This window comes from Mchenga conophoros, linkage group LG16 (assembly GCF_057382185.1).
Source record: "Mchenga conophoros isolate Kocher_MC1m ecotype Shallow Benthic linkage group LG16, M_conophoros_male_GT1.1, whole genome shotgun sequence".
Lineage (NCBI taxonomy): Eukaryota > Metazoa > Chordata > Actinopteri > Cichliformes > Cichlidae > Mchenga > Mchenga conophoros.
The window spans coordinates 39,012,450-39,035,384 of NC_140541.1; the positions used below are offsets into that span (position 1 = coordinate 39,012,450).

Consider the following 22,935-nt stretch of genomic DNA (forward strand, 5'->3'; position numbering starts at 1 on the left):
CGGGTCTTCCTCCTTTCTATTATATCATCCAGATCCATCCCGTGTTTCCAGCAGCCCGAGCTCTGGGCTCACAGGATTATTGTACATACAACGAGGTCATTATTACAAACTTGGGTCATGTTTAATCAGAACATCTCCCACAGGAACAGGAAACACATGACTGGAAATATGGAAGAAAAACGAAGCAAGTCCAGGTAAAGGGAAACACAGCTAGCTGAAATGAAGCGGAATGACCCTTTAAGCTGGCATTTCAGCTCAGCAGATAAAGAGGAAATATCCGTCTCTGCGTCGAGCTTCTCACCTTCATATAAATGAAAATATTCAGCTTTTTAAAAGAATTTATTCAATGTGTAATTTATACATCAATCAGCAAATGAGCTAAAACATAAATAACTGGAAATTACATTTCAAAACACAAACATGCAAAATATTTTCAGTGAAAAAACTGTCAGAAAAAAATATCCACAAATATGAACAAATGTAATAAATAGAGTAAAAAATGCCCAGAGTGTCAGAAAACATCATATTTATTAATGAAACGTGAAGACTGAATGAACCACACGTGTAAAAACAAACTGCTGAACAAAGCAGAGAAAAACACTTGAACATGTGGAGAGCTGATGGGACGGACATCTGGACCTCCACCTCCTACGATAACTGTCTCTGACGTCTGTTCACCGACAGACCAGAGACGCAGACGGGCGGGACAGGAAGCAGCGGCGTGCCGCTCTGTCTGATGATCGACTGAACCCAGTGACATGAAACGGGTTCCCTCAGAGTCTCTGAGGGAACCCGCAGGGTCCCATCTCAGGCCTCGTTTCATTTTTGTATATATGTTTTTGTATAAATAACATTGTGAGAACATGTTTCCGGTTAAAGGCGCCTTTATGCAGACGACACGGTGCTGAGATGTGTTTCAGCTGCAGGAGTCACTGGAGGTTTTTCAGTAAGCGCTCCGAGATCTCTCAGCGTTGGTGTTTTCCTTTAGGAGGAGATATTCGTGTATCCGGGTGAATGATGCTCTTTTGTTTAGAGTGCTTATTGAGCACTTGGTGGAAAATCTGAAGAAGGCTGAGACCTGTCTGTTTTTAAGTTTCATTGTCTCAGTGATATGTTCACGTCCATGATTCAGGGAAACGGGAGGTTCTCTGAGTGTAATCAGCTGACTTAAAACTGGACAACTTTCATTTTTGAGTCATCTGATGATTCATTTCTGAGGTTTATGGCTCATACAGGGTCAGAGAGGCACTGTCCTCGTCAGCAGAGCTTAATGTGACTCGATGTCCAAACAGCATAAATGGATCTTTAATCTTTGGGGTTTTCATCGCTGGATTTAAATGATGTTCTCCTCGGGATGAACTCAGGATTCAGCTCACAGGAAGTTCAGTCCACTGAATGATCACATGACCTCAGAGGAGTCTCTCCAGGATGGTTTCACTCAGTAGTTCCTCAGTTTGAACACCTTGCTGAGCCTGGACTTGGCGCTGGAGTAGATGAGGAAGGAGCCTTCGTCCGTGCTGAAGTCCTCCCAGTCTCTGCAGCCGAACGTGGGCAGGCTGTGGACAGGAACGAAGCCCTCGTAACCCTGCCACCTAAAATCACACACAGAGGTCACCTGAGCTCAGGAAACACGTCACACCTGAGCAGATGAGCACTTACGCACCTGTAGACAACGCTGTTCAAAGAGTACGAGCCGCCGTCGTGAGAGTTCGCCACCACCAGGAACTTTTCATCTCCGATGGTGAAAAACTCCCAGTCCAGCGCACTGAACACACGAAGGAGGAGAACAAGACGACACACTGTGAAGAGCAGCTGTTTCTGGGATTTTTACAATGAACCTCTTCTTTAAAATATATTTACGTTTTCAGGTCTTAAATTAACTGAAGAAAGTCCCGAAAAACAAAGAAAAAAAAGATAACATGTTTCTACAGCTAAGCTTAGAAATCCTCAAAAATGTCCAAAAAATGACTGTTATAGTTCAAAAACAATAAAAAAATAAAGTGGAAAAGAAAGGTCATCAATATCCTCACAAAATATTATGAAGTATAATAAATATAAATGAACACACATGTGCACATGAATTAATATAAATATAATAATATGTATTAAAAAATTATGTTCATAATATTTACGAATATTTATGGAATAATAAATAAATATAAAATAAAATAAAAAATCCAAAAATTCAAAACTAACAAAATCATCAAAAAGTGATAATAAAAAAGAACGAATAATGCAAATATAAATAATTTAATAAAGATATAAAATACTATGAACAAAATGTTGAAAAGTTATTAAAATGTGTTTTTTAATAAAATGTAAAAGATCTCAAACGAATGAATAAAATTCCAAATGAAACCTTAAACAAACATCAGGCCTCTCGGTGCTGATGGCTTCCTTTTAATGATCAGCAACGTTTCCACAGTGACTTTGAAATAAATGTTATTCATCCTTTAATCTTCGTGCTGCTCCTTTAATCTGCAGGTAAAAGCAGGAAGTGTATCTGAAGACATGTTAAATGAGCCCAGGTGTGACGCTCACCTGTGTGTGAGGATGTCCTGGAAGCGGATGAAGGTCTGTGTGAGCGCGTTCAGTTCGTACACGGTGGAGTTGATGCTGTAGACACTCGTGCCACGATCAGGGATCTTCTGACTGTTGGCGACGGCGAGGAAAAACCTGCCGTCGATCTGAAACGGCTCCCAGTCTGTCGCTCCGACTGTCTGCGGAAAGAAGGGGACACTCAGAGAACCAGGGTACGAAGGGTAACCCTCTGATAATCCTACACTTGGTGGGAGGGGCTTTGACTGCAGGAGTCCCTTCAACGCTGCTTTTAGTGGAGAAAGAAGAACTTCTCCTTGGCATGGTGGATGCTGATTGGCTAAACTTGGAGAAAACAACCACAACACGCTCTGTTTTCAAAACTCAGGGAAGCCAGAGGAGATGGAAAACAACAAGCAAGAACCAGAGTGACTCCCATCACCCTCTGGAACACAAACTTGGAGTAATCAGGACCCTACACCACCGGGCAGAACATGTTCCCTCTAAGCCTGAAGGGAAAAAGAAGGAACACACACATGTAAAGGAAGCACTCAAAACGTGCGGCTATCCTAAATGGGCGTTCATAAAGTCAGCAAAGAGACACAGAAAAGAAGACCAGACACCAGCGAGGGAGGATAAGAAGGACAGACGCAACAACATTGTCATCCCCTATGTAGCCGGTGTATCAGAGAAACTCAGGAGAGTTTTCTCCAAGCATGACATCCCAGTGTATTTCAGACCCAGCAACACACTCAGACACAAACTGGTTCACCCGAAAGACAAAACCCCAAAACACAAACTTAACAATGTGGTGTATGCTGTACAGTGCAGCGAGGAATGCTCAGACCTCTACATTGGAGAGACCAAACAGCCACTTCACAAGCGCATGGCACAACACAGAAGAGCCACCTCCACAGGACAAGACTCAGCAGTCCATCTGCATCTAAAGGTCAAAGGTCACTCTTTCGAGGATGCCAATGTTCACATTTTGGACAGAGAGGACAGATGGTTTGAAAGAGGAGTGAAAGAAGCTTCTATGTCCACTGTGAGTGACCATCTTTGAACAGAGGCGGGGTTTACGACACCAACTCTCTGCCATCTATAATCCAGTTTTGAGATCCTTCCCAGACGCCTTAACGCCCACTCACATCCTGGGTCATCTGATCTCAGGAAATCACATGATAAGGTGGGGCCAGGTTTCACAATGAACACACCCGAAACTCTGGCTGATTGGGACCCACGCCCAGTTTCCCACCTTGGCTCAGGCGATTAGAGGATCATCAGGGGTCCTTTTGTCCCTCTGTGGGGGGAAACTCCCACTAGGTTTATATCTGGGACTCTCCACCATTTGACCTTAGAACTGAAGAAGCTTCTCGGATGAGAGGTGAAACGTCTTCAAGCAACTTAAAGAAGTCCAGACGCTTTTCTTTGCAAGCTCCTTTGACTACGATGACCTAGATGACTGAGAACCTTCACAGACAACCAGAGTGATGCTAAAGCTGAGTGCAAGCAGACCCAGCTGCCTGATCGTCAGGAGGTAACCGGAGCATCATGGCCTCCGTGTCTACCTGGATCCCTGTGTGATCGGACTGGGCTGGTTTTCACTCCCTCTGCTTAAACGGTAAAGGAAACAGGGTCTGTGTCCTCGGCAGGAGAGGGATGTGTGACAGCCTCAGATTTATAACGTTAACTGGTGACAGTGTGAACACACAGCTCATTAGGATGAGAAATGAGTCCATCAGAGGAACAGCTGAGAGTCAGAGGCTGAGGCGGTTTGGACACGTGCAGAGGAGGAAGAGTGGATATACGGGACGAGGATGATGAAGCTGCTGGGCAGGAGGAGAAGAGGAAGATCTGCACTGCAAAGAAGCTTAGCGCACACAGCTGTTAGGGTTAGATGAAGATTCCAGCTCATGTGCAGTAAGTGTGACCAGGATCAGTCACAGGGAAAAGCATCAGTTGAAAGTAGGTGTTTTCATCCCTGCTGCCTCCACTCGGGTGGGTGAACAAGTGTGTCTGCATGAATGTCAGATGTATGTGGGAAAGAAGAACTCGTCTGACTGCGAGGATGAGCCTTCTATCATTTAAAACACCAATGAGCACTGTGTAATCTATTACTTTGAATAGAGTAACGACTCCATCACTGCTTGTGAGCGTTGGGCTCACTGTACACACTGATCCATCCATTTTCTTCCACTTATCCACGGCAGCAGCCCAAGCAGAGAAGCCCAGACCTCCCTCTCCCCAGCCACCTCCTCCAGCTTGTGCCAGGGAACACCACGACGTTCCCAGGCCAGCCAAGAGATATAATCTCTCCAGCGTGTCCTGGGTCTGCCCCGGGGCCTCACCCAGGAGGCATCCTTGTCAGATGCTCAAACCACCTCGACTGACTGCTTTCGATGTGAAGGAGCAGCGGCTTAACTCTGAGCCCCTCCCTCTCTAAGGGCGAGGCCAGCCACCCTTCACAGGAAGCCCATCTCAGGCCGGGCCCGGGGAGCGTCTGGTGGACTTTGGGATTCACTGACACATCACAATGAACTAAGGAGGCAGCTTTTAAATGAAGTCATAATTCAGTGCTTTATACGTTACTGTGAGACTATGAAACGCTCTGCTTCGTGCTGCCTGTGTGCAGCGGCTCGTGCAGCCTGCAGGGGGAGCTGGCGAGGTCTGGCTGGGTCTGATTGGAGCTATTTGCGGCTCCATTAGTCGTGTTGATGTCTGAGCAGTTTAATGCGTGCTGTGCCGGCTGTCAGCAGCTGAATTACAGGTTCAGGTGGTTTCATGATGCTTTAACATGTTTTTGTGGTTTTCAGAAGCAATAAAAGTCTTCTTCAGCGCAGCTGGAAACCCCCTCGCACACACGCATTAATTACACTGCTCTGGTTTCCTGTTTCATCTTTGACATCAACAGACTGAAAAACATATTTTCATCAGCGTAAGATGATTTTTATGACCTGCTTTCATGTGCACATCTGTCACCACATTAATGTTTTAAACAAGCAGCTGCGTCTGTGCAGGCATCGCTGTTTGCCAGGCTGCAGGTACACAGCGCTCATCATCATCACCACCTTCACCCTGAAACCCCACACACTGACTTTAATAAGACCGTTATCTTTGGTTGTTGTCACTGCAGGAGCGAATGATGCGACGGGTTCTGGGGAGGAGGAGCTAAAACAACTCAGAGCGGGGTCGAGAGTAATGGCAGCAGGTAGGTGTGAGAGTAAGTCAGCTCCAGGTGAACCTGAGATCACGCTAACAACACTGAAGCTCCAAGACCCTGCAGATATTAGGGGCGGGGCCTGTTTGACTGACCGGTGGATGGCGACACAGGCGGCTGTAGCTGCTAGCTTCACCTGAACTGGACCTCTGCACCGTGTTGACATCATGTGACCAGTAACATGGCTGTACTAACAGACCGTCCAGGAAGGCGGAGCGGCAGTTTGGTGAGAGAAATTTGAGCATTTTGATTGGATGTTAGCTGATTACTCACACTCTTCCAAATATGGTAAATTTTTCCAAAAAACAGCTAAATGAGGCTAAAACGGAGGCTTCAGAGAGCGTGATGTCACAATGGATACATCCACCATAATCCAGAGTAAGCGAGGTGAGGACGATCCAAACAACCTGCAACGTGCTCCTGTGATCCAGGATCAACGACGACCAAAAAAAACACTGAAGCTCAGAAATTAAGGGGCAAAAACACAGAAATATCAAGTGTGGCTGGAAAACAGCGTTTACCTGCAGAGGCACACCTGCACCAATCAGAGCCCGGCTGAGAGCGAGGTGTTTCCCTGAAGCTGTGAGTCAGCGTGGTATTTTTACCAGCCTGTGATTTGCGGTCGGGTAGCGTCACGCCGCTGCTGTTATCATGTGACTCACTGACAACATCCTCATTGTCATGTCTGCTCTGACATCTGCCAGGACTCACCTGGACAGGTAAGCAGCACCGCCCCAGCTAAAAACATCCTGAGGGGGGCGCTGTCCCGAGTTCATCCTCTGAAGAGGACGCACAAGATGAAACAATCCTGTGAGAATAAATGTGAGCGGACATGTTTCACTGTCCGCGAGTTCAGTGTCACAATAAAATAATCCTTTAAAGTTTGGCTCATATCGCTGAGTTTCAATATGTAGGATGATTAAACGATCCCAGATAATAAAAAAAGTTTAATTCATCAATGAAAAAGATCATTATGTGACAGAACTTAATAGATATGAGAAAAAATATCTTTCTTCTGAAATGTTTGTCATAAATCATTCATGTGCGAAGAAGCTACGTCTGTCACGTGTCCAGGTCTGCCAGACAGGAGACGCAGCATCTCAGGACTTCCTGCTCCATTAAAAATAGAAATAAAAATAATAAAAATAAAGTCTCATTTTTAAATGTTCTTGTCTGTAATTCAATCAAATAAAACAATCTACAGTTATACTGATAATCTCCATAAACAATCAAATCTATGTCTCTCATGTTCATCACTTTGACCTGCTGACAGGTCCTGCAGATTTATCAACTCAATCTTAGTAATCGGTGCATTTACTCGAATCCTGGGAGTTGAGAATAAAGAGATCGGTGGGGCTGTTCTCACAGCTGTTACAATAATGTTCAACATCCATGTTAGCAGGAAGTTAGCGAGATAGTAAAGATGACACACCACGGTGGTTAGCTGCAGAGCTGTGGTTAGGCTAATGCAAACAGATTAATTAATCTGCTGCTGGTTTGGATTACTCTGTGAAAACGCCCTGATCCTCAGCTGACACACCTGAGCTTAAAGACGTGCTGCACGTGACCAGAGCTGATGAACAGCAGGACGAGCGAACGCGTCGGTTTTATTAATGATGCAAACAGCCAAGGTCAACAAGCAGGCAGATTACTGAGTACAGATGACTTCATGTTCAGGAAACGGATGTGACATCACCGCTGGTTAGTGAGGTCATGCTGCGAAGCCACAAACTGAACGTTATTGCTGTCACCGTGTTTAAAACCAGAGGTCCCTGGTGTGCAGTAGATCTGACTCGGAAACTGACCGATGCTGCATTCTCATTGGCTAATAACTCACCAATGACCAAACCCTATGTTGCTGTCCTCTGTGACTGTAACTGGACGATAGTTTCCAAAATGAGCTTCATGTTTCATTTACAGCTGAAACATGAGGGAAACATTCACTGAGCTCGAGTCAGCTGAGCAGGACACTCACAGACAACCAGAGGAGTCGCCCCCTGCTGGCCATTAAACGTTAGTGCACTTCCTCTTTGGTGTAACATTTCAGACCAGGAAGGTAAAAGGTTTACGAAAGCCGACGGTGGGGAGACCCTGAAAGACAGGCAAACACTGACCTGGATGCTCTGGAAGGTCTGGAAAGAACCATCCAGCCAGACGTAGATGGTGGAGCTGATGATGGTGGTTCGACCGTCAAAGGTGTTGGCCACCACCAAAAAGTGGTACGGCCCCACAGTAAAGAACTCCCAGTCGTAGGCTCCGGACGTCAGCAGAGTCTGGTTCACCTCAAATAGCTGCAGAGACAGGAGGGACGGGTTAGGACCGAAAACACGAGGACAGAGACGATCAGGAGCATCTCCTGAAGACCTTCTATGACTCTGTGGTGGCTTCTGCTATCTTTTATGGTGTGGTCTGCTGGGGCGGCAGCATCTCTGCTGGGGACAGGAAGAGACTGAACAGGGTGATCCGAAGGGCCAGCTCTGTTCTAGGATGCCCTCTGGACCCAGTGGAGGTGGTGAGTGACAGGAGAACGGCGGCTAAGCTGTCATCCCTGATGGACAACATCTCCCACCCCATGCAGCAGACTGTGACAGCACTGAGCAGCTCCTTCAGTGGGAGACTGCGGCACCCACGGTGTGGGACGGAGAGATTTCGCAGGTCTTTCCTCCCCACTGCTGTCAGACTCCACAACAAAGACTTTACTGAACAAACACACACATCCACACATGTGCAATAACACTAAGTGCAATAATCCTTTCTGTCATCGTTGTATTTTTACTCAGTTGTATATAGCATTTGTATTTGTATTCTATTTTTATCTTATTGTATATTTATTTTATTTTATTCTACTGTATATAGTATATTATTTTATTCTATTCTGTACAGCTGTGTACTGTATTTATTCTTATTGTATTCTAATTTTTGCCTCATAACTTTTGCACTGTCCACTTCCTGCTGTGACAAAACAAATTTCCCACGTGTGGGACTAATAAAGGTTATCTTATCTTATCTTATCTTATCTTATCTTATCTTATCTTATCTTATCTATAAAGGACAGGAGAAGATCTCATGTTGTGACTGAACAGCAGCACCTTTGTGTCGGGGTTCCACCTGTAGATCACACTGTGGATGTTGTGGTTGGAGTCTCTTTCTGAGGACACACAGGGACACATTGACATGATTTCGACACTTCAGTTCTCGTCCATGTGATCACAGAGTAAAGCCAGAGAAGTGCATCCAGCTTAGAAGAACGAGTCGTCTAACAACGAGAAACACAAAACCCATCACATGAAATCTCCACGGAGATTAGCCTCAACAAAAGGGAATCACCGTCAGCTGCATCTCACACCTTCATGTAATCTGATTACATCTCTACAAAACCCTGGAACTGAGTCTCTATTTGTTTTTTGTACCTGACCAACACCAGATTATCTTCAGGAGCAACCTTGGCTAATTTCTTTTCAGAGTGACTAAGATGATGGACTCTGATCTGCAGGACCGTCCAGCTACCAAATGCTCAGAAAAACACAGGTCTGCGAATCACTGTGGCTGTGATAGAACAGACTGATGGTTTGGACTGTGCTTGGTGCAAAGACACAACCTCATTCAGTTTCTGTTTCAGGTATTTTACCCACAGACTAACAGGTAGAGATGACGACGGACAAATAACATGTTTGACCAAACTGTTTGGTTTACGGTTGAGACGAGTTTCTAATCTTCACCCTCGGTATGGAGCTCTCAGAGCTCTGTCACTGTTTGTTTTCCACGTGTTAAAAGCTGAGTCGTGCACAGACATTGCCATATTAAAGTTTGTCGTTGATGCTATCTGAAGGGTGTGTGTCAGTACTCATGGAGGTACCTGCAGGCCTAAACCTGCCCACTTTAAAGTTCTCTGCATGCAGACCGGAGGTTTCCTGGATGCACGTTTGTGAGAGGGATTAGCATCCATGAAGTGAAAATAATCCACGTGTTTAGTGATCCTGGTTTGTCCAGTTACAGTTTGAGTTCTGTGAAAATGAAGGAAAGAAATTCCTAAATGGTTAAAACAGTCATGGCGGTGATGTTCAGACCTGTGACTCGAATAAAGTCTCATTCAAAATCATTTCATCTGAGTTGACTTTTTTCTACAACACAAATGTATTTGAGTAAGTTTGGATAGTTTGGTTGGAGACACGACTGCAGACGACCTGTTTTTAAATAAAGACATTAAAATATTCTTGTAAATGCAGAAGTTTGAGGTTTGAACCATTAATGAATCTTTAAAATATCCCGTCTGAGTTTTCACAGCCTGCTAGCAGCTAATTATTTACCCGGCACAAAAGTCCCTTCATAATCTGCCAGTTTTTGCTCGTTTCATGTATTTAGCAGATAAAGAGGACAGAAAATCAAAGTTGGCCCATTTATATCGAACGTGTTGGTGCTGAGGTGATTTCGGCCGGTGCGCTGTGACTTCACCATCATTCAGAATAAACACGAGCTCAAACAGAGAGACGGCGCACAGAGGTGTGTGATCTAACCACAGTACACCTGCACAGCCTCAGCCTCAGGAGTGTTTTATCTTTACAGGAAGTGCACATATGAATGTGTTTGAAGTGTTTACACTGACGAGGAGATACGAGCTCTTCAAAGCTCCTGTTTGGTCAGGTGGAAACCTCGTATCTCCATCATCAAAAAGCCTCGTTTTAACCTTTAAACCCATCAGAAACGACCGGCTGCTCTGGAGCTCCTCATCCCACTGCAGAGACTCGTTAAACTCAGATACTTCCTTCACTGCGGAAAATACCCTGAACATGAAGGAAAATCAAATTGAACGAATAAATACTGCCGATCAGGAACGTTTGATCCTGAAAGTTCATCTTTGATCTGGAAATAAAAAGAAAAGTTTTATTAAAGGTTCTGTTTGCAGCATTTTTATGCATGAAATGCTTCGTTGGCCTCACAGACTGCAGGAGAGGGACATCTCGGGGCACAAAGAGCCGACGCCACTCTCCATTTATTATTTTAAAATTTTGATTAACTCGTGGCCTGATGATGTTCTCCTGTGGAGACAACAATGAGCTCTTATCCTGGTTTTGTGTGATGCCCCAGCAGCTGCAGTGATCCATTCATTTAAAATGAAAAAGACTGCATTACAGTCCACTTCCTGTTTACCTCGTCTGTGATTGGCCACGACCAGGAAGCTGTGGTTGTGAATGCGAAAGGCCTCCCAGTCCTGGGCAGTGTGAGTCTCCAGAGTCTGATAATGGACGAAACGCCGCCGCCGCCGATGCCACTGATAGATGACAGACCGCTCAGACCCCGCCTCTCTGAAGTTTGCCGCCACCACGAGAAAAATCTGAAGGACAGAAACACGGAGATGGATTTGGTTTAACATCACAGCGCCGAGCGGCCCTGCTCAGCTTTCACTGAACGACGACTCACAGAAGTCTGTGTGCGCTGCAGTGACCTCTGACCTCTGCAGAGACTGTTCCTTTACACACTTCTCTGAGTTAACAGGACTGAATACCTGCACACAGCTGTGTGTGTGTGTCACACACTGTGCAAACAAGGCCAACACAATGTGCACACAAGGGTTCAAAGAGAATCAGCCTCAGATCTGTTTGTCCTCCTGTCCTCCGCCCTCTGAGCTCCATCCACTCCACGACTCTCAGCTGCACCACCGGATTTATTAATCATGTTTTAAATGTTCTGCCTGTTTCGCTTGATTAGATCTGATCCCTCTGGCCTGATGGCACTTTGTGTTTTCTGTCTGTGACAGAAACAAGCTGCTTCGTCCACCGACGTCCACGCCAAGGACCGCACACGAGTGTGATGTCAGGCAGTATTGATTTTATCCAACAATAAATCGCATGATGGCACAAAGACATTTAGTTTCTATGGTAACAGCCAACAGAAGGACAGTTAGCGATTAGCTATAACTTCTCTCTGTTGTCAGCATGTTTACGTCGTCAGCTGACGCTCATCTATACAAAACACACGACACACAGAACATACAACGATCCGTGACTGTCGCAGTGACAGTGGGAGCTCGTGTCGTGCATCAGTCACAGCAGCACGGTGCTGGCTGCTCGTAGGCCGTGGGTGGAGCTAAGCCCACAGCTTTGTGCTGAGCTCCTTGTACTCCTCGTCCATGTTGGAGGCGCTCACCTTGTTGTCGATGGTGAAGTGTTTCCAGGATCGAGCCTCCTGAGTGCTGATGTTCTGGTAGAGCTGGAAGGAGGCGTTGGTCCACCTGTAGATACCTGAGCCGGACCGAGAGTCCCTGCCAGGGGAGACATGAGGGTTAGACTGAGAGGACAGAGACTTGTCCACAGCTGTTTCTGCTGCCGTGTTATTACTTGTTGGCTGCAGCCATGAACAGGCCCTCAGACGGGATGGAGAAGACCTCGACGTCCAGGGTCTCTGAGCGGGTGTACAGGTCCTGGTAGTCCTCCACGTAATCCAGACGCTGCTTACCTGCACAAACAGGTGATACAGCTTACATGGACAGACACGTCGCAGGCACATGGCATCATCGTCAAACCAGCCCCATCCCAGCGCTACGTTCACATGAACCCTCCTACACTCTGCTCCACCCGCAACAGCAACTCAGGAAAAGTTTACTCTTCTCTTTACAGCAGACAAGTTAATATTATACCAGATCCTCTAAAATCATAACAATGTGTTCCTTTCTGGTTTGGTTCCAGAGGAGCTTTTTTAAAAACCTGAACCGTTTAAAATCATCATTTCTAATTTCTTACATACAGATTTGGCATCATGTCTATTTAAAACAACGTTTGTGATGTAAAGATTTATGCAATAAAATGAGCACCTCCTAACACAGAGTAAAATCACCCTCCTAATATAATGTGTTTTAGTCACATGACCCTGACATGTCTGAGGTGTGAGAGGTACTTCCTGTGTACGTCCAGACTCACTCTGCAGCAGCGTCCTCCAGCTCAGCCCGTCACAGATGAACAGACCCTTCCCCTGAGCATTGAACCACAGCTGGCCCTGCTCCGGCCTCGAGCAGGGAGGACGATCTCCCACAGTCACTCTGGCTTCGGCCTCTGAAACAGGACAGAGCGAGGGTTACACCTGAGGAGCGTCATGGGAACCGAGGACATGTGAGCTCCTGATAATAAGCTCCTATGTTTAACACTTCATAACAGCACACGATCATTTTATTGGCTTAAACCAAAGCAAACTTAAAAAATCTCTGAAGTACCAAAGGATGGCAGATTCACAGTTTCCTACTTATTCCTGTTGTTCAGGACCTCACTGTCGTCTACCTGACTGAAACCATCAGGCTCCCTCTGAGCCGCAGTCACAGTAAAAACTTACAAACATTTTTTCAATGAAACAAACATGTAGCAGAGAGCGCACATCAAATATAACCCAAAGAGCTCCAACAGCACAAACACGTCCAGAGGCCACGCCCCTAATAATGCAAACTTTAAACAGGTGAGTTATAAAAACATCCTCCCTGTACAGGTGTTATGAAGGAGAAACGATCCACAGAGACCAGTCTGTTTATTTCTGGTGAAGCTTTAACATGGGAGTCTATGGGGACTGACTCACTGCTGCCTCTGCTGGATGTTAGAGGAACTGCAGGGCTAGAGCCCTACAGTGAAACATGGTGGGGGGTAAACAGGACCCCTGATCATTCGCTAGCATGTTTCTCTGCAGCAAAGCTGGATGTGGAGGGCTCGGCTGGAAACACGTGCCTGTGTTCCTGTTAGCAGCTGCTTCAGTCTGTGCTCGGCAGATGAACACGCAGGTAATGAAGTGAAGGTTTCCATTTAACATGTCTGTGAAGGTTCTCAGTCATCCAGGTCATCGTAGTCAAAGGAGCTTGCAAAGAAAAGCGTCTGGACTTCTTTAGGTTGCTTGAAGACGTTTCACCTCTCATCCGAGAAGCTTCTTCAGTTCTAAGGTCAAATGGTGGAGAGTCCCAGATATAAACCTAGTGGGAGTTTCCATTTAACCACAAGAGATGAGTCCTCCATGATACATCAGACGTCTTCACCTGAGGGGCAGCCAGATCCAGATCCAGATCAAACTGCCACCACGTTACCACAAATGATGCAGACGTGCTCAGATAGAGCCTGACTCTAAAACAGGGGCTCTGCTGTGTTGTCTTCTGCTTTTCTCTGGAAGCAGAGACTCTGAGTGTTGAAACGAGGCAGCTGCTGTTTGTGTGGTGCGCTCAGGTATGTAAATCAAACACACCACAGACAGAGCTGACACAGGTTTATATAAACTGTGACTCATAAAGAGTCAGGATGACTGAAGGGTTCAGCACCGAGTCTTCAATCAGCTGAACTTTATTAACTCTGAGCATGGATGGATGGATGGATGGAAGGGTGGATGGAAGGGTGGATGGATGGATGGATGGATGGATGGATGGATGGATGGATGGATGATGATGATGGATGGATGGATGGATGGGTGAGTGGATGGATGGATGGATGGATGGAATATGGATGGATGATGATGGATGGATGAATAGATGGGTGGGTGAACGGATGGATGGATGGATGGATGAATAGATGGGTGGGTGGATGGATGATGATGGATGGATGGATGGATGGATGGAATATGGATGGATGGATGGATGATGGATGGAATATGGATGGATGATGATGGATGGATGAATAGATGGGTGGGTGAACGGATGGATGGATGGATGGATGGATGGATAGGTGGGTGGATGGATGGATGATGATGGATGGATGGATGGAATATGGATGGATGGATGGATGGATGGATGGATGGATGATGGATGGGTGGATGGATGGATGGATGGATGGATGGATGGATGGATGGATGATGAAAGGATGAATAGATGGGTGGGTGGGTGGATGGATGGATGGATGGATGGATGGATGGATGGATGATGGATGGATGGATGATGGATGGATGGATGATGATGGATGGATATGTCAATAGATGGGTGGGTGGGTGGATGGATGGATGGATGGATGGATGGATGGATGGATGGATGATGATGGATGGATGGATGGATGGATGGATGGATGGATGAATAGATGGGTGGGTGGATGGATGGATGGATGAATAGATGGGTGGGTGGATGGATGGATGCATGGATGCATGGATGGATGGATGGATGAATAGATGGGTGGGTGGATGGATGGATGCATGGATGGATGGATGGATGAATAGATGGGTGGGTGGGTGGGTGCATGGATGGCTGGATGGCTGGATGGCTGGCTGGCTGGATGGATGGGTGGGTGGATGGATGCATGGATGCATGGATGGATGGATGGATGAATAGATGGGTGGGTGGATGGATGGATGGATGGATGGATGGCTGGCTGGCTGGCTGGCTGGCTGGCTGGATGGATGGATGGATGAATAGATGGATGGATGGATAGATGGGTGGATGGATGGACAGTGGTGTTTGTTGGTGGCACAGAGGTAGGATAAGCTGCTCCTTCCACTGACTGTGACACAGTAACACAAACACACCTGTGTGAATCAGCTTCTGTCTGACCTCACGCTGTCATGGAAACACACATCAAACAGCAGGAGAGAGGCTGAGTCTGCAGGTAGCGCACACACACACACACACACACACACACACACACACACACACACACACAGTAGCTGCAGAGCTGTCAGTCACAGGTGTTTTCATGCTTCAGGTTACTCGATCACTGAGACCATCACAGTGCCGGGTTCACGGACCAAACACTCGCAGGGGTGGAGGAAGTCCTCGGATCCTCGCTTTGGCAGCGAGCCTGATGAGTCAGTCACCCCCAGCTCAGTGTTTTTCCACACAAAGGTTAGAGGTGTGCAGGGCCATGCTGCGGTTTTCATCCAAACCACAGCCTTTTGTTCAGCCTAAGAGGAGCTTTTAGTCTAACCCTAACCAGCCGGTTAAGTAAACACTTAAAGTGGAAAAAAGTGAAACAAAGATCTCTTCACCTGTGAGACTGTCACTACTGACTCCACCACAGCATCCAGGCACTGAATACAGCACCTACTAACAGTCGGAATAGAACTTTGAGTCAGGAAACGTGCAAAATATAGACGTGAAGAGGTGAGTGAGGTGAAACTCTGCTTTTCATGCGTCCTCTCACAAACCTGCTGGTGTGGATGTTGTTGGTGAATGAAACACATCTGTCAGCTGGAGCAGCTGAAAGTGTTTTTACTGTGGCTGATTATGAACACACTGTCACTCCAAACACACTCGTCGATGCTTTTTTTATCAGCCTTGCAGCACTAGCAGCTGAAAAGGAGCCTGTACAGCTCTCTCCCAAACTGCAGGGGGCGCTGTGCTGTGGCAGGTTTGTCTCCTCACCATAGGTGTAAACTGGTCCCTGCTGGTCCGGCTGGAAGGGGGTGGTCTTCAGGACCTGAGGGATGGACAGCTCAGTCAGAGCGGGGTCGGGGGAGGGACACAGTCTGGGCGTGGCGTCCGAACCGGGTAGCAGCACCAGCTGCCGCAGTAAACCCTGAAGAAGAGACAGAGCGGTGAGAACCAGCAGGACGGACAGTTGGCTGATCTGACCCTGATCAGAGACTCACGGAGAAGCGCCCCCTCCACCGCCCCCTGCTGCCGACGAAGAACCGGGACCCTCTGGTGCTCAGATGGCTGGGGAAGGACTGGACCTGTTTACTGGGGGACAAGAAACCACTTAATGCCATGAAGTGGATCTCTACTGGTCTCTATTGGTCTCTATTGGTCTATGTGGTGTCAGCTCTCACAGCTCCAGAGGAAGTCCACAGTCAACAGTCAGCGTGGCGTACGGCCCGGTGACAGCCAGCACCACTGTGTGCCAGCGGTTATTGTCTAATCCAACGTCCTTAAAAGTCATTCGGCTCCGCCCACCAGGGCCAGGGGATGTGGTCAAGAAGTGGAGGCGGTTCTCAGACACTCGTAACCCCAGCAACAGCGAATCAGATCCCTCCCTCACCACAGAGAAGATGTACTCATTTGTCTGGAAGCAGAGAGAGAAAGAACACATTGGACTGGAACAAACTCGTCCAGAGTGGGCTGAACTGGGCCAGACTCATCCAAACTGGACCAGACTGGGCTGAACTGGACCAGACTGATCCAAGTTGGACCTAACTGCACCAAATTGGACCAAACTGGACCAGACTGGGCTGAACTGGACCAGACTGATCCAAACTGGACCAGACTGGACCAGATCCAGCTCCATTCCGCTGCATCACCTTCTGTCTCAGTGTCTGAATCTTCACCGTGGCAACCAATGAGAACTCAGAGGGAAAGTAGTAACAGTTGGTGAAGATCTGGGAGGCGGGGAAATTCAGAGGTGCTGCCACGGCGCTGGCCAATCGGAGACCTCTGGAACCTTTGGACTGAACCATCCGCACCTGGAGGGGTAGCGGATGAAATATTAGGGGTAGCTACCATCATAAATGTTCATACCTTCATGCTATCCTGTGTCTTACCTGAGTGGGCGTGGCATGTCCTGGGGGGGGCAGGGCTTTGGACAACAGGTCAAGAGGCAGCAGGTCTGAGGGGGAGAGAGCAGAGACGGAGAGACGGGGTGAAATAAATCAAATAAGTTATTAATAATTTAGATTTTCTGAACCGTAAATCTGCTTCCTGTTGTTCTGCTAACCTCTCCTGCAGCCCCAGCAGTGAAACGCCACCAAGCAGACCATCATCGGACTCTATGAGTGTAACCCTAACGCCACTGACCCCACCGAAACTTTAGTGAAAACAAAGCATGGTTTACTGGAGCCCGATTTCCACCGCAGAGTTACACTGAACCAGCTGTATGTAGCTCGATTTAAATCACCGCAGGGACACATAAGCAGCGATCCAGGTTAGACAGTTTATCTCCTGCTGCTAATTTCAGATCCCTGAAAGCTGATTTTCATGAAAGCAGCGGCTAGTGAGGCGAGTTTATCAGCTCAGAGCTCATTTCCTCCAGCTCTGACTGATAAGTGTATCTGCAGTTAATCTGTATCAGCGATGACATGTAAATGATCTCAGATCAGTTTATTTTTATCCCCTCAGAGACGGACGTTTCTACGTCTGAAACCTCAGACCTGATCTTAAAAAAAAGCTCAAGCTTTTCAGCTTCCTGCCGAGCAGTCACAGATTTCTGCTCTGACTCTGATGAGGCTCGAGTAAATCATTAAAACATTAAAAATCAGTGTTAGACAGCGGCTGAGGGAGCAGAGACAGCATCAGGTCAACGTTAGTTTTCAGCTGGAATTCCCCTTTAAGCTCCTCTGAGGCCGTCTGTGTGTTTTGTTGCGCTTGAGGATCAATGTAAGATGAATGGAGGATGAATGGAGGATGAATGGAGGGAGGGGACGACATGTACAGAAACAGATCTCACATTTCAAAGACTGAAAACACAGAAGAACAAAGCAGCGAAAGCGTCTGAAACACAGCGAGACGTCAGAGTCGGAGCTGCAAAGCCTTCTCTGACATTTGGCATCAGTGAAGTCAGCGACAGGACACACCTCAGGGGTCAGAGTTCACAATACTCAACCTCAGGAAGGCTGCTCACAAAGCCCAGGAGCCAAACGCAGTTTCAGTTGCCGGAATAAATCAGCTTGTAGCAAAGAGAAAGATCAACAGTAATGTCATCAAAAGGAAACATGAAGTAAAGCTGTGTACTCAGCTCTTTAACCAGAACAGAAAGACAGGTGGGAACACCTGAAAGTTCCTCAACTGGAAGCTCCACTGAATAATGCCCAGAAACACGTGATAGAGAGGACCAGGGGTCGGTTTAAACTGTGACAACGGAACAAACGTTATCCTCATGTTTTCCATCGTTACGCGACCCTCCTAACCCCACACCAGTCTGGTGACTGGATGTGTTTGGGGGCCTGTCCAGGATCTTCAGCACAACAGAACAACTTGAACAAGCAAGTCATGAATTAAAACTTCCTGTTAGGATACAACAAAGCTTTCAGCACAATGTCTGTCAGTAGTAATATATAAAAAACAAGCTCAAACCTTTATTTATCCAGTCTCACAAGAAAAAGTCTCTCTTATTTTTGTGCAGATTTTGTGTTTTGTTCTTCAGAAATGAATCTGACCTCCTGAAACATGTGACCGTCCCTTTAGAGCTGAAACCAGCACTCTGTATCTCCTCGTACCTGTACAGGGTCTCCAGCTGTGGCTCTGGACTCTGGCGGTGAGCAGCACCCAGGTGAGCAGCAGGAAGTGACACGAAAACATCACGCCTGTGCGCTGTGAACAGTTTGACTCCCGCTCACGGACCCGCTTCCTGTCCTGCGTCTCTCAACGTCATTCTCCAGTTGGCCTGAGGATCTCCTGGGCGGTGTTTCTTCAGCGTCTGTGGTCAAAGAGCAACACGACAAACGTCTCAGATTTGGTTCCTTACAGCGGCGTGTCCAACATTTCCACCCGGAGAACCCAGACGGCCGTCTCGCCAATTCTTCATGAACGCCACCAAGTTCATTTGTGTTCACATAACCTGGCTTCAAACCAGCAAACTGTCTCCTTATCTGTAACTACAGCTCAGCTTTCAGTTTAAAGCTGATCGTCCTGAAATAAAACTGCTAGCTTTATTTTTAGCTAATAATTTATTCTCTTTATTCATATTTGAGGTATTGCAGCTGTATATCTAACAGTCATTTTAACTGCCAGCCATATTTGCTGTGGTAGACATAGTGAAACATTTAATTTGTGGCCTTAATGGTTCAGCAGTTTTTGACTGTCAGCCGTACTTTCACATTACATTACATTTCACTTTGTTTCTTATCTGTCATTTTCAGTTAACTTTTAGTTAACTGCCTGTTTAAAATCATTTCTGTGGTTACGGCAGAAGGACCCTTGGTGGGACTCTCCATGTTACACCTGCACCAGGTGGGATTTTCACAGCACTACAGACTGGTTTAAACTGGTTTAATAAATGATGCTGAACATACTAAACTCGAGTAACGTGCAAACCTGTGGCTGAGAAATATCACACTGTGTAATTTTACCATCAGACTGCACTATCAACACTTCACGCGGTCACATTGATCACAAAACGATTAAACGATGAGCCAAAGATAAGAACAGCTGCTAAAGATAAAATCATGTGAACTCGTTTCGTTTCTCCCCGTCGTGTAACGAAGCTCGTCTCCTGAACACTAACCTGCTAACATGAGCGTCTGGCCCACATTTGAATCACATGAGAATCTGTGAGAGGAAAACAAAGATGCAAAAGCTTTGATGCACAGTGACGTCATATCTGAGCAAACCTGGGTCAGAGGTCAGAGGTTTAACCAGCCTCCTGAGGTCCAGCTCCAGTCCTAGTCTGTGATGAGGTTTCAGGACATGCGAGGAGACCTCTGACTTGAGCACAGGTAAGAAGAGGCGGTGAGAGGAGCTCAGAGTGGGGAGGTCTGGCGTGCTGTGACCTCACAGACGTACAGTCTCTGCTCTACCTGTCGGCCGTCCTTAAACCGTCCTCTTCGTCTTTGCTGGACATTTATCTGTTCTTCAGAGAAACCAAAAACACAACCAGGCTCATCATCAGTCCACCTTTAAAAGTGTTCTCAGTGTCTGAGATGAACCTGATGATCTTCAGCGTGTCTCCACCTTCAGGTGCAGACCTCCACCTGTCGTCTCCTCCTCCCTCACCACGTTTCCTCTTCTTTAAGTCCTCCACAGTTTCTCCTTTCCTTCCTCTGAGGCTGCTGTCTGTGCAGCGACTGGAGATGATTTTCAGCTTCAGGTGAGTATGACTGAGGAGAGAGAGAATTTACCTGCATGTGAGCTGGCCTCGCTCGCCCCACATTTAAATAAAAAAGACTGGGAGGGGCTGAGGAGCGAGAGGGAGGGAGGGGCGGCTGCCTCCTCTTTACCTGTGACACACTTGAACTCACCTGAAGACAAACCTGACAGACAAAGCTGGACAGAGTCCACCTGAGGTTTCTGCACGTTGCTGCTGCAGGTTAGTTCACGTATTACTGGTCAGAGCAGCTGACACATTTCGCTGCCTCGGTGATCAGATATGATCACTTCCTGTCGGCGACCATGACGCTGATCAGACCAGCCAATGGGTGACCGCACGCTGTGCTAGTCCATCTTTTATATACAGTCAGTCTGTGTTAAACTGATAAGCCCGACCGATATCAGATTTTTAACAGCGATACTGATATTCAGTGATTTAAAAGCCAATATTCAGACATTTCGGCCGATATTTGTCACTCTTTTCGTCCTTCTCGTTCCTCGTTTTTACCCTCTGCCCAGGTCGGATCAGCTGTTTGCTGTTTGTGACGTTTCAAACATAAACATGGAAGATGCAGAGCGCTCTCTGGTGGACAAATGATGTAAGGTTAAAGGGTGTTTCTGTTGTCTCATGTATCGTCTGTGACGAGCTGAAACTAACAGAGCAGCAAATAATAATCTGAGCTCTCCATGAATTTGGTGCGGCTCTAAAAATGATGTCATATCGAATTCTTATTATTTTGTGTGTCTCGTGCTGTGCAGCAGTCTGGGTTTGGGCTTGTCAGTCAGGTGTTGTACTAATAAAGTTTGATTATTCCTTCCTACACTGAAACTGTAAATATGAACGATCAGCTGCAGAGTTCGGTCCATGTTTCATATGATGTGAGGTTCCTGCACACGTGCTGCCTGAGAGGAGGAGGAGGAAGAGAAGAAGAAGTGACTGATCTCAAGTCTGCGGCTCGCCCTCAGCTCTTCACAGCACAGGAATTTCCCAGGTGAGCCAGGGCTCCGCCCCTTGCCTGTCTGACCCACTCCCTGAAATCAGGTGCCATCAGACCTGAGGCTGCACACACACACACACACACACACACACAAAAGTACTGCATCCAATGCCAAAAGTACACAGGTATGATCAAAATAAACAGAGATTATTAGAGATTATATTCACCTCCATCATTATTGCTCAGTCTCATGGTTCTGGCCAGTCGTTTCCAGTGAAAATCCTGTAGTTCCTCTGACACCCAGCAGGGGCAGCAGGGAGTCAGTCTCCATAGACAAAGTGTTCTAGTCTCTAGTTTCACCTTCCTAACACAACAAGTGGGGAGGATGTTTCATTCAAAGAGTAAATTATTAAATTTTTAGGGGCGCGGCCTGTTTGATTGATGGTGACGCTGTAGCTGCTCGCTGTCTGCTAGGCTACACCTCAGCTAACTGCCCTGATGTGGGTCTCTGGACTGTGTTTGTGCTGTTGGAGTACTTTAATGACATCATCTGAAGAAACTAGCTAGCATCAGCTAATAACTCAGTGCTCTGCCCTCTCTTCACACCTGGCTCTAAAACCTCAACACAGTTCAAAATGGTTCAAATGAAAAGTGTCCAGATCCAGTCATGGTGGTCTCAGTTCCTGTCCCTGTGACTCTGAGATGGTACGACGCGAGCATGTGGAGGCGGACACGATATCACTCAAATTAAAATCAGGTGTTTGCCCACCGAACCCCGTACCTCCACAGGTAAACCAGAAGTCAGTGTTTGCTGTGAGGGGCGAGCGCTGGGAGCTGCACAGTGTACTCAGACATGAAAAGCAGCTGTGATCTGAGAGACGTTTAAAGCCCAGTAATCCCAGTTTAAATGTGAGCCTGGATCCAGGCCAGCAGGCAGAGACACGAATGAACCCACAGAGACCGAGCTGCAGGTTCACAGGTGGAAGCAGAGTTCCACACCTTTACCTGTGTCTGCCCTCAGTACAGGTACAACACAGACTGTAAGTACAATCATCCAGGAAGCTCATCAAATGTTATGATAACCAGTATAAACAGGATTTCCATTTAAATGCATATAAAAGAGCCACAAAAATATAGAAAACAGGCAAAATGAACTCAGAGGAGCGCCGCACGCAGCGTGGACTCTTCAGAGTGGACCCATCTGAACGGAATCAGGTGAGACACGCTTGCATTTACCTGCCGACTGAACACAGGTGAGCTTCTGCTGCTCTACCTGTGCAGGTTGGTGTCGTCAGGAAAAGAATCAGTGAAAATATCCGAGAGAGCGCCCCCATCAGGACGCTGTGACCTCTCACCTCAGATCCAAGATTCAAGAAGTTTGTCATATACACTGCAAAACACAAGTGGATACACCGAGCGACGACACTCTTACTTTGCAACTAAAATAAGAATAAACTTAACTCTGAGTTAGAAATAATATATAGAGTAAAACAAGTGCTGATGCATCTCGTGTGTGTGTGGAGTCAGAATTTAAAGTGCAAGTAGTTGTAACACAGAATATGCTA

General features: G+C 46.8%; 1 protein-coding gene across 6 annotated transcripts; it reads right to left on the reverse strand.

The window, feature by feature from the left end:
- Positions 1-331: 331 nt before the first annotated feature.
- Positions 332-22,630, reverse strand: LOC146557330 (thrombospondin-type laminin G domain and EAR repeat-containing protein-like). 6 transcript variants are annotated; one of them, XM_085250069.1, is made up of 19 exons: positions 22,607-22,630; positions 21,598-21,734; positions 20,298-20,443; positions 19,958-20,196; positions 18,845-19,044; positions 17,174-17,238; positions 16,934-17,095; positions 16,466-16,698; positions 16,286-16,376; positions 16,059-16,212; positions 12,670-12,801; positions 12,091-12,208; positions 11,900-12,014; positions 10,904-11,087; positions 8,845-8,903; positions 7,870-8,046; positions 2,542-2,720; positions 1,664-1,765; positions 333-1,592 (listed from the first exon to the last, which is right to left on the reverse strand). In XM_085250069.1, the coding sequence occupies exons 5-19, from the start codon at positions 18,924-18,926 to the stop codon at positions 1,439-1,441; spliced, it is 2,007 nt and encodes a 668-aa protein (XP_085106195.1). In that variant the 5' UTR covers positions 18,927-19,044; positions 19,958-20,196; positions 20,298-20,443; positions 21,598-21,734; positions 22,607-22,630; the 3' UTR covers positions 333-1,438. The 6 variants fall into 6 exon arrangements, with proteins under 6 accessions (XP_085106199.1, XP_085106195.1, XP_085106198.1 ...); XM_085250072.1 differs by lacking the exons at positions 21,598-21,734; positions 22,607-22,630 and adding an exon at positions 20,585-21,290 and having other exon boundaries at positions 20,340-20,443; XM_085250071.1 differs by lacking the exons at positions 21,598-21,734; positions 22,607-22,630 and adding an exon at positions 20,585-21,290 and having other exon boundaries at positions 19,958-20,191.
- Positions 22,631-22,935: the final 305 nt, after the last annotated feature.